The sequence below is a fragment of the Cajanus cajan genome, chromosome 9 (assembly GCF_000230855.2).
Source record: "Cajanus cajan strain Asha chromosome 9, NIPB_CcT2T_4, whole genome shotgun sequence".
Lineage (NCBI taxonomy): Eukaryota > Viridiplantae > Streptophyta > Magnoliopsida > Fabales > Fabaceae > Cajanus > Cajanus cajan.
Window position 1 is genome coordinate 22,149,603 of NC_138525.1, and position 12,066 is coordinate 22,161,668.

The 12,066-nt window shown below is 33.3% G+C and overlaps 1 protein-coding gene across 1 annotated transcript; it reads left to right on the forward strand.

Annotated features, from left to right (window-relative positions):
* The first annotated feature begins 1,458 nt into the window (after nucleotides 1-1,458).
* Nucleotides 1,459-8,417, forward strand: LOC109788578 (hydroxyproline-rich glycoprotein family protein). Its single transcript, XM_020347341.3, has 3 exons — nucleotides 1,459-1,707; nucleotides 6,473-7,649; nucleotides 8,014-8,417. The coding sequence occupies exons 1-3, from the start codon at nucleotides 1,669-1,671 to the stop codon at nucleotides 8,211-8,213; spliced, it is 1,416 nt and encodes a 471-aa protein (XP_020202930.1). The 5' UTR covers nucleotides 1,459-1,668; the 3' UTR covers nucleotides 8,214-8,417.
* Nucleotides 8,418-12,066: the final 3,649 nt, after the last annotated feature.

Consider the following 12,066-nt stretch of genomic DNA (forward strand, 5'->3'; position numbering starts at 1 on the left):
AATGTTTTTCTAGGAGAAAATATTTTTGTAAAATGCAAATCAGACACAGCATAAGATGCAAAACATTAGACAAATGGTGTGTCATCAACCAAAGCATACAGTTTGACTTCATAAAGTATTAAATTCATATTATTTATAATAACTAACAACTACTTATTGCATGTTTAATTGATTCCTTAACAGATCAAATCAAGAAAGCTCTTTAGAACTTACAAATCTGTTAAAGTGATTGAAGTCATGCTTTGCACGAGAACTAAGAACAAACAAATTCTTGAAATCACGGAGACAACTAACAAAAGTCGATGTAGAAGTTGCTTCTCGTTGACACACACTACAAATAGTTCACTTTGTATCCTAAAGTTGATAAATAACTTATTTGTTCAGATAAAGAGTGATAATTTGGTGAAATGCATTTAATGCAAATATTTGATGCATTAATGGACACTCAAGGAACCTATAACGGAGACAGATGAAACAAACAAATGAGAAACCCTCAAGGTTTTATAACAATCATCTTCATCTGAGCTACTATATAAGAAGTTTCATGATTAGAAAGAAAAAGATTTCTCTTTGAATAAGAAATTTTGTACAAATTCATTCTTTATGTAAAAACATTTGTTCTTAATTGGTTGTATCACATCTTGTTGTAAGACGAAACAACATTTGTAAAACTTTACCAAAATATAACTATTGTTACAGGGTTGATCTTGGAGAGACTTATTTGTAAAAAAAAAAAAACTTATTTGAGCTTAAAGAGGCTTATCTGTAAAAAAAAAAACTAGTTTGAGTCTTGAGAGACTTTTCTACAAAACAATACTTGATTGAACTTAAAGAAGTTTGTTTGCAAAAAAACATACTTGTTTGAACTTAAAAAGACTTGTCTATAAAAAAATACTTGTTTAAGCTTAAAGAGGCTTGATTACAAAAAAATACTTGTTAAAGTCTAGAAAGGTTTTGTGTGAAAATAATATTTGAATAAATTGCTTCAAGAGACAATTCAAAAAACATTTAATTGTCAGTCAAAAATAATTTATTAAAAAAATATTTATATCTTGTTGAGATGAATCAATATAAAAATATCATATATTTATTCTCCGATACTCTCTACTTAAAAAAGTATAAATTTTTATATTAACACTATTCAACCCTTAAAACTGACTTTTCTCATAATCAATAAAAACATTATTTATATTATAAATTCAATTAACACAAATATGGAAACGAGCAGTATATTATCCATTGCCATCCCTATTTGACAATAGATAGATGAATCGGAAAAGTTTCCGTATGCAGTAAAAATAAAAACACCTTATAATTTAGGAACTTTATTATCGGTTTTCAATTAAAGTAATTTTAATTGGCATAATTAAACTCTTAATTTAATGTCCGCAGTATGCGTGTTTTTCCAGTAATAATGTTAATAATATAAAGTATCGCCCTTGTCGATCGCTTTTTCTCACTTGAATCTTTTTCGCTTTTGTCTTTCCTTGTCCTTTGATTGTTGCCATAAATTAATTAATATTCTCCTCCCTCTCTTCACTTGAAGACATCCATGCGGTGTCAGCTTGTGAAGAAGAAATGTGAGAAGGATCCTGCCTTAAGCAAGTGCCCACAAACCTCACCTCACAGTCCCAGTAGAGTGCAACAGCCCTGTCCAGCTCATATCTAATGGGGTCAGAGCAAAATCGATTTCCTCAGCATGAAAGAGTATCTTTCTCACTCTTAATCTATTTAGTCTTTCATTTCTAAAAGACGCAAAATTATGCTTTATACACTATTTGCGACTGAGAGAAGGGTTTTGGGGGTTAGATCTGAGGCCCCTGGTACATATCCTAGAACAAATTTTTATGCTTTTAGTTGGTGATCGCTTTTCATGTTTGTTTATTGACGTTTTCACTCTTATAACCACACATCTTCCTCAGATCTCACGTCAAACCATGATAATTGCATTTATAACTTGGTTTGCCTATTGGGCGCCATTGCTTTTCTTTATCATCTTTCTGGTTACACTTGCATCCGTTAGCCAACATTGTGGACGACAAAGAATTCCTACGGCCCTCAAATAATTTTTTCAGGATTTGATCTTCTTTTAATTTATGTTGTGTCTCACCCTGAAACCTTGTGGGTCATTTCACTAAACTCGGACGGATCTGATGGCCGAATTATTGCCTTTTAAATAGAAGCTTTGCACAGAAATCTTTCCCTACAAATTAGAGTGAGGTGCAGTCTACTTTGCTCTTGCCTTAGCAATTGCACTTTTCCTTTTTCTGTGTTTGTTTCAGTTTTTCTGTCGGAATCTAAATCCTTAATATCACATACTAACTTGTCTTTATGCTGTGTTCAGTAAACCTTGATTTTGAACAGAACCGATATAATAATGACAGCACATAAAATGGAAAGTATAAAGCAGACACAGCAATTTTCTTTTCTTATGCCTCTCTTGATCATCTTCCCCTAGATCTGCACTTCATTTCCCCTCAAAATTGGCATCAACTACAGCACCATGGCCATTGACGGTGGTGGCTTTCTCCAAATCCCAAACCACTATCTCTGTAGTGTCAACCACCTTTTGCCGTAGCCGAGCAGCAACCTTACTTTGTGTAACTCTATTACAGAGACCAAGTTAAAATCATAAAATGTGCAAGGTTTCCTAGGTAGAAAGAACATGTTAATTTGTGATTGTCTGAGCTGATTTATGATTCTCTATAAGCTAAAATTAGCTTATACATAAATTAATTTGTAGAAGTTTATATTAACTCCAAAAAAAAAAATTAAAACTTATATACAAAATTTTTATTTATAGGTTATAGAGTTATAGAAAAGTTAATTTCATTTTTCCTTCGTATTTTTTTTCCCCTAAGTTAAGAATCAGCTTTTTGAGAAACTAATGCGAGAAAACATCTACAATTAAGATTTTTAGCTTATGGAAAAACTTATTATTTTTTCTGCTACAGCTGCCTGTAGAAAAATTTACCTAAACAGACTCAATAATCTTCAAGATAGAAGCAGAAGAAAAAGAAGATGCTGGTTTTTTATGCATGCTAAGAGAAGCAAAAGGAACAGAAATTAGAAAATTACCATGTCAGTTTTTAAGATTTCATTTTGTGCATTGTGTTATATTATTGGTTGTGTCCAAACATTACCTGTTGGGTGTGTCCACACAAGACTTGCTCATAATTTGCGTGCAATGGAAATAATAAAGTAAAACCCTACTATCAATAACTGTATGAGTTTTTTTTTTTTGGTAGATTGAAAGAATACCTGCCACTTATAATAAAAATTAGAAATTTTGCTTTATTTTCTTTCTTTTAACCCCAGGTGAGCCCTGGCACCATGGTAGTTGGTAAAGTTGTGCCTTGGTGACCGGTTGGTCATGAGTTCCATTCCAGAAACAGCCTCTTTGCATATCCAAGGGGAAGGCTGCATACTATTACCCTCCTCCAAACCTTCACAAAGCGAGGAGCCTCTAGCACTAGGAAACATTTTTTTTTTTACTTAATTCTTTTAACAACTGCTAGATTTTTCTCTTGTTTATTTTTTTTTTTTTGTGCGTTGGTTTGTGTCATGTCCTAATAGCTTGGATTACCCATGAGGATAAGGTTGACAAACTCTCTAGTTAACCCTTAGTCTTTAGATTTTATGATTCTAGGTACACAAAACAAGTCCTCATCAAACTCTTTTCTAGATAAACTCAAATAAAGTTGTGTGAGCTCGCATAAACTCTCAAGTCAAGAAGTGTGCTAGGGAGTTTGATATCAAAAATAACGTTTGCCCCCCATTGACCCCATAGCGATAGTGTTTTGACCGGGGCTCAAATGATTTGAAGAGATAAACTCCTTTTTGAAATGTTTTTAATGTAGTAACTTATGATTTTATGAATTTATATATGATTTTGTCATTAATGTAGTATAATCGTATTTCACACTTTTTATTGTAGTTTTCTACTTTGCTTTATTATGAAGTGTTGAATTATTGTTGTGTTATAGAGTATTTTGTTATGCATATGTCATTATAGATCTTTTAATATTTTTATATTAGGTAAACTCGTTTACGAGTTGAATACTTGAATCTATCTAAGCTCAATGAGTTTACACAAACCCTCAAGTTTGACAACCTTATATGGTAAATCTTATTATGAGATGGGTGTTATGTCAGATGAACGCCTAATTTAGTTTAGGCATGGAATGGTGGACCAACACTGTTATATGGTTCCTGTATATCTGTTCATAAGTAGCGAGTATATATCATGTTGACTGAAGCTAGAAGAATCTTATACTTCTGAAGTTTATTAGTAATTAGGAATTACTACTAGTATTAAATTTCAATATTTTCATTCACAAAAGGAAAAATGGTACAAAATGCAGAAAATTTATCTCAAACTAAAATCAAGTCATTAAAATTAAAGTTTTCTTTTTGTGGAATGAGTCTTGAATGACTGTAAATTTGTGTATTGCTGTAAATTATAGTTATTGATATAATTATTTAAGAACATCGTTGGTGAGCTGATGAAGAGCCTTGTATTCGATTAGAAATCTTACGTCGACTAGCGATATGGTTAAAGTAGCTTATATAAGTGAAGAGTTTCAAGCCGGTTTTGTTAGGATAAGTTTAGACCATAACTCACATTTTAAGATGGTATTAGACTCTACCTAGTGATTGTTATTGGTCCTATTATGTCATCTGCTATCAAATTGTTGTCAAATTATCCACAAATGTGCATCTTGCAAATTTCATGACCGAAATGTTCAGTCTTCAGCGTAAAGGGTGTGTGTTGGAGATCTCAAAACACACATTTCTAAGATATTCTTTTTATGCAAAATTTATATTTAGCAGCATAATTTTTTTTGTAAATGCACACTTTATTTCATATTTGCCGAGATTTGTCCTATAAAAGCTTTGTAATTTCAAATAATTGTGCAAATTCATAAACAAAATCAGATTAAAAACTTGTACTGTTCTTGCAATCTTGTCTTGACTCTTGAGTTACATATCCAAGATCATTCGACACTTTGGCTGTCATGTTATGAGTAAGAAAAGAGAGGGGGGCAGGGGAATTTAGAAGACTAAGGGAGAAGTCGTACTTTCCTAGGGGATTACCCTGTACATTGAACAGAAGCCACTATCATTTCGAATAAATTATTTGGTATTTTTGGTTAATACTGGGTTCTGCTAACCATTTTCAAACAGTTTCTTTTGATTAGCATACATGACTTTGGTATATTTCAGAAAGGGAGCACATATTTTTGGTGTTATGTTTACTATACTGTTTGTCGGAAGATGATTATATTGCATAAATATATTTGGGCAATAAAATTATTTTAGCTTTTCCTTATACTGGCCAGCAACTTTCAGTTGTCCATTTGTTTTCCTTCCAAATATTTCATAATCTCATTTCTTCATTTATAGACATTTTAATTGCCAGAATTTAGGTTATCTTTGAGTTTTCAAGATGAATGCAAGACGGATTCTGTTGATTTTATGCTCTCTTGTTGATAAAAGAAGAGGGTATTGATTGAAACGAAGAGAATATGCATCTGAAGGGACAAAAAGGTTCTCTTGAAAAGAGAAAAGAAAACAGCTAAGTATCAAACCAAAATGAAAATAGTAAAAACCCCTATAAATTTTTCCAATCCCTCGGCTTATTTGTATGCAAGAGAAGCCAAAAACACAATCCTTATACCACATCAGAAGCAAGGGTAGAGATAGACCTTTGAAATTATGGCATTCCTTTCTGACCAAATGCACCGAAGAACTGCATAAACTTCCATTGCCATATAATCATAGCCTCCTTTTTCCTGCCAAAACCTTTGAAGTGTATCATGAGAAATTACTCCAAGGTTTCTGTCGTACAATTGTGCCACTTGCTGCTCATTAGGAGAAAGCACTGTGTGAAGTCTAAGAATCTTGGAAATTGAGCATGTCATTTGTGCTATAATTTCCAAGTGGAGGACTTAACCTTAGGGAGTTTTAGGTTTACAATTGGGTCTATCAAGGAGAAACTATCAGTGACTAAGATAGCAGGTAAAAAAATTGAAGGGGAAATACATTTAAAAAAAAAAAAACAGAAAAATCTGAAAGCCAAATTGTTGTATATAAATAGAGGGTGAGCCAAAAGCACACTGGGTCAGTTCACTTGACTTTGCAATGTGTAGGATGTTAATTTAGAAATTCTTTCGACAGTTTTCATAAAATTTTGATCACGCATAAAAACTTATATTCTAAAGATATGTTGTGATTACTAAATGTAAGTTTTTCTTGGCAAGCCTAAAGGTTATGTAATAATATGATGAAATATTTATTGATGTGTATGTAGAACAGTGAAAGATGTAAAGAAGTTGGGAGGCTGAATTCTTGTTAAATATTTAAAATTTCAAAAAGAATTCTCAATAGTTATTGTTTCTTTTCAGATCTACCTGTTATTGATCTTCTTTTTCCTTTGAGTAAGTCTATGTTGTTTCACTTGCATTGACAGCGAAAGAGATGGGGAGGATGTTGGGGTGCATTTTCTTGCTTTGGTTCACAGAAAGGTGGGAAGCGCATTGTTCCTGCATCTCGCATTCCTGACAATAGTGGGCCAGCATCTCAGCCCAATGGACCTCAAGTGGTTGGGTTGACCAATCAAGCCACAGGACTAGCTCCTTCTCTCTTAGCCCCACCTTCTTCACCAGCATCCTTCACACATTCTGCCCTTCCTTCCACTGCACAATCACCTAGTTGCTTCTTGTCATTATCTGCTAACTCACCTGGTGGTCCTTCATCTACAATGTATGCCACTGGACCATATGCTCATGATACACAGCTGGTGTCTCCTCCAGTGTTCTCAAATTTCACTACTGAGCCATCCACTGCTTCTTTTACTCCTCCACCTGAGTTGGCTCATTTGACAACTCCCTCTTCGCCAGATGTACCTTTTGCTCATTTTCTCTCATCTTCGGTGGATCTCAAAAATAGTGACAAGGGTAACTACATCACTGCAAATGATCTTCAAGCTACATATTCACTCTACCCTGGAAGTCCTGCCAGTAGCCTTATATCTCCAATATCAAGGAACTCTGGTGACTGTTTATCATCTTCTTTTCCTGAACGGGAGTTCCGTCCACAGTGGGATTCATCACTGTCTCCTACGAATGGAAAATATCAGAGAACTGGGTCTGGGAGGGTATCTGGGCATGACACAAATGGTGTCACTATGGCATCCCAAGATACAAATTTCTTTTGCCCTGCAACCTATGCACAATTCTATTTAGACCAAAATCCTCCATTTCCTCATAATGGTGGGAGATTAAGTGTTTCGAAAGATTCAGATGTCCAATCTACTGGTGGAAATGGACAGCAGAATAGGCATGCTAGAAGTCCTAGGCAAGATGTGGAAGAAATAGAAGCATACCGAGCATCCTTTGGTTTCAGTGCAGATGAGATTATAACTACCCCTCAATATGTTGAAATTTCTGATGTAATGGAGGACTCATTTACCATGATGCCCTTCGCTTCTGGTAAGTCAACAATGGAAGAAAGCATAGAGCCTTCATTAATGAAAGGATTCAAAGCTCAGGAGACGCAGGTGGCATTGCAGAGCCTGAGAAGTCTTAAATCAGATCCAGTGAGCAAGGAAGCACATAATCAGGCCCCCGTATGTCAAGGATATGAAGGTATGCTGTAAATACTTACTCTAAATATGATTTATTTCCTTTCATCTTGAGAAATCATGGTAATAATAAAAGAAAATTGAGTAGCTTACTTCTAAATTTACGATTTGGTTTCAATATTATATTTAATATCATTTCTAGAACTAGAGACTTGGTGTGCTTTGCTGTATTGTACTTTTAATGGGTTAAGGTTATAAACTTTTTTTTTTGGTCTGGTAAGATGTAAGGCATTGGTCATCTTTGTATTTTATCTTGAAAAGATGGAGGGTAATTTTGTGATAGTGATTGTATGCATTTTAACGAGTAGGATTTCATTCCGCTTTCTTTATCTATCTGTAAGCAAATATGCTTCTTTGTTGCATGTCAGATCTTAAATCACAAGGACATTGTAGCAACAGCTCTGGATTAAGTACACCTGACAACCGTACTCTCGGAGATGATGAGGATATATTCTCAAAAATGGAATCTTCCAGAGTCTGCAGGAAATATCAGATGGGGTTATCGTGCTCTGATGCTGAGGTTGACTATAGGAGAGGAAGAAGCTTACGAGAAGGAAAGGGAATGTGATTTGGCATGACTAAGAATTAATCAGTTGAGAACAGTTTGTCTGTTGTCTGTGTATTAATCTGTAGTTTTTGTTTTTTAAATTAAAAAATATCTCTTTACTTGGGGTTGTCTAATAGATGGAATGACCTAACTTAGATCTAACCGATTCTGTCCCTCGTGTTTGACCAGATCTTACTGATCAATGAATGTAGTCTCTTTCTTCAAGCGAGTTCAGATTAATGTTTGGAGTGAATGAAGTTTGATTTTAAACAAGGGCCAGTGTATCAACCTGCATTTGTTCCGACAATAGGACTTACAAACTTTACACACATGACAAACCTCTATTCTTTTTTAGCGCATTGTAGGCATGGTAATTAAAAAAAAAAAGTGATTTTACTGGATTTGGAATTTTCTTCATTCTTTAAAGCGGGAATGAGTTTGAGGGTGTAATTACTCTTCCCGCAGTATGCTAGTATCTGAATATTAGAGATATAACTTTTTTGGTGACATATTCTCATTCTTGTTTTGATAGAATTATTGGAAATGTAAAATTATTATAATATTTAAATAATTTAATTAAAATAAATAAATAGTAAAATTGAAATTGTGCATTGTTATTAAAAATATATTTTAGTTCTCAAGTTTTTTATATTTAAAGTTCTCGAAGCTTATTAATTTTGTCCATTATTTAAATTATAATATATGATTTAGTTAAAACAAAAATAAATTAACTTTAAAAAAACGGTGAGTTTTCTATGGATTTTTACTTTGACAAGAATGAAGTTAGACTTTATTTTTTATCCCTATCTTCCTTAAACTTGATTTCTAATTTGCTCATGTTTGCTTTGGTTGGTATGGTTGGTAAGAAGAATAGTCTTATAAAAGGATTTTTTTTATGTGATTCCTATTCTTTATGCGAGAACTTTGTTGATATATAATATATATTTTTTATGTCAGGGTTTTGTCGATTGGTAATATGCAAGTATTTTTGTAAATGTTATGAGTCTTGATGTATGTCTTGACTTTGATTAATCCTTAGAATTCAATTCATTTAAACTTTTGATGTATAAAAAAAATGTGAATGTTTGTGTCTAAGCATACTAAAGACCTTTAAGAAACTCTAAGAAACTTATTTATTCACAATGATAGAGCCTAAAAGTGCAAAACACAATTGTCTTAAATGAGATAGATCATTTTGACCCTAATTAGGCCCATGATTTTTAGCCTAATTATTCTAAATGGAACGTTTCACAAACCCTTAAGCATTGAACTTGAAAGGTAAGAGAGCTTGCTATGTTTGATTAGTCTATCCAAATGATTAACAACCTTTCAAACATTGAGTCTAATAAGTGTTGATGCTTGTTTTGTTTTGTGTTGTTAAAGGGTGGTTTACTTCTATGTTCACGTCTCTAATTTGTCAAAAGGTGATACAACCTCTATCATTACATGAATCCCTTTGTTAGAATGTGTTTCAACTTGATAACCCCAATTGTATGCATGTTGAGAGAATCTAGTTGTTGAGGTGTCTTAAGTGCATAAAAGGTGATCAAGCAATTAAAGGCTTATAAAATAGGTACATTGTGAGATTTAATTACACTGTAAAGACTAGACAATTAACCATCCCTCGAGCATTAAGGTGACAATCAAAGGCTGCATGGTCAACAATCCCCAAACATTAATATAACAAGCTTTTGTACTTATGATGGCTGGCCAAAGAAGTCAAACAATTTACAACCCTTAAGCTCTCGGCCTGAAAGGCATGTGTACTATCCATGTCTGATCGATCTAATTGGATTCAAACAATCCAATTGTGTTATTTGGTAGGGATGGAGATAGAAAAAATTAAACTCATCGCTAACTTGTCTCCCCTCCTTTTATGCATACACTATTGCTCTATCACTTATGTATATTAACTATTTATTTGGCATGGAAGAAAACTCAGTTACTAAAATGTATTTAATTTTAAAAAATGAAAAAAAATAACAATAACTAAAATAAATATAAATATACTACACATTTTCTTCATTGTTTCCAAAAAAAACTATTAGTAAAATTTCTATTCCATGTGGAGTGAATAAATTTCAATGAAGCCCACAAAAATATTTTTCTCCACTATTTTTATGCTAACTAAACCATGAAAAATAAGTCATTCTCTTTTACTTCTTCCCAATTCACTCCTTCCTAAATCAATCAAAACAATCATGGTAATTATGAAATTATAATAAAAACCACAATTCAAAAAGCTTAAAGGATTGGTATGCGTCGAAGTGTCAATTGTTGGATTTCATCCAATTATGATGTCTTTACATGTTAAAATTTTATTAAAAAAATAATAAAAAGGAAATTAGATTTTTTTTTTCATTTTTTATAGGTTGCAACATCAATGCGTACATTGGATACCAACGATGAAATTTTTCATCAACTTCTCCATATTTATACCAGAAAGAGATTATGGGTAACATGCTTTGGTTGTCTCAGCTAGGGATGGCAAATATACCTGTACCTGCGGGTAATACCCGAACCCGTCTCGACTTTGATGGGAAATACCCGGTTTGACCAGGTACGGGTAAAATCCGATATATTAAATCGGGTATGGGTACGGGTACGAGTATGTACTTATTCGCCCCGTACCTGTACCCGTACCCGTCCTCGTTCCTATTTTTAATTTAATACCCACTTTTAATTTAATTATATTAAAAAAATTTAATATTTTTTTATGTGTGATTATTTATTATAGTATGAGATAGATAAATAATTTAATTATAATTATAATATAATAATTTTTTTTAAAAAATCATATTTTTTTACAAAAAAAAAAAAAATTGACGGCTACGGGTACGGGTAAGGGTATACCCGATACTTGACGGGGACGAGAATGGAGATAAAAATCATATACCCGACGGGTACGAAGACGGGGACGGGGACGGGTATCATGAAACCCGTACCCGCCCTGCCCCGTTACCATCCCTAATCTCAGCCACCAAGACAACCAAACAACATTACCTAAAAAGGCATCAACTTTACCCTACATGTCATGTACTTACCTCGTAGGCTCCAACTAGCGGACTCAACATTCTCTAATATTGAGATAGTCAAGGTAATTGAGTTATATACACATTCACTTTATTTGTGATTGTCTCGATACTCTCAACGATCAAAGTGACTAAGATGATTGAGGCTAATCGACCCATATACATATTTGCCTTATTTGCAATGGTTTTGATTCGATGACTGAAGTGGTTGAGATGACCAAGGTAGACATTTTTTAGAGTCATCACAATGAGGATTGATAGAAAAGAATGGTTCAATCCAAGAGGGGGGATAAATTGGATTCAACGACACTTAATTTTTTTTTCCAAAGTTTAAAGATTTTTATTTCATTCAAAACTTTTTTAAGAGTTTTGAAAGAAGTATATTGAACCACTTGTATATGGGAATGACTTCTATATAGGTTCTTGCTTAATCTTTCTTGAATCAGTTCTCACAATAACATGTATGCAATGACAATCTTCAATTTTAAACAGTTTTAACCATGCAAGCAAATTATTCAGAATCCGTCATTGCAAAATTCAATTAAAGATTAATCAATACAAGAGATAAGGATGAGAGAAGAGTGCAAAGTGTTTTATCCTGGTTCAGCCACTCTACATGTGACCTACATCCAGTCCTCAATCATAACTTGATCAAGATTTGTTCCACTATCTCAATGAAGAAGTTTTACAAGCATACCACACATGCACACACTTCAACACTCAAGATAGACACTTTCTTGCACCTAAGAAAGCACTTCTTGTAGAAACCCATTACAAGAATTTCTTACCACTTGAGACACCTACTCAATATTTCTCTAACATATTACACAAAGAATTAAATA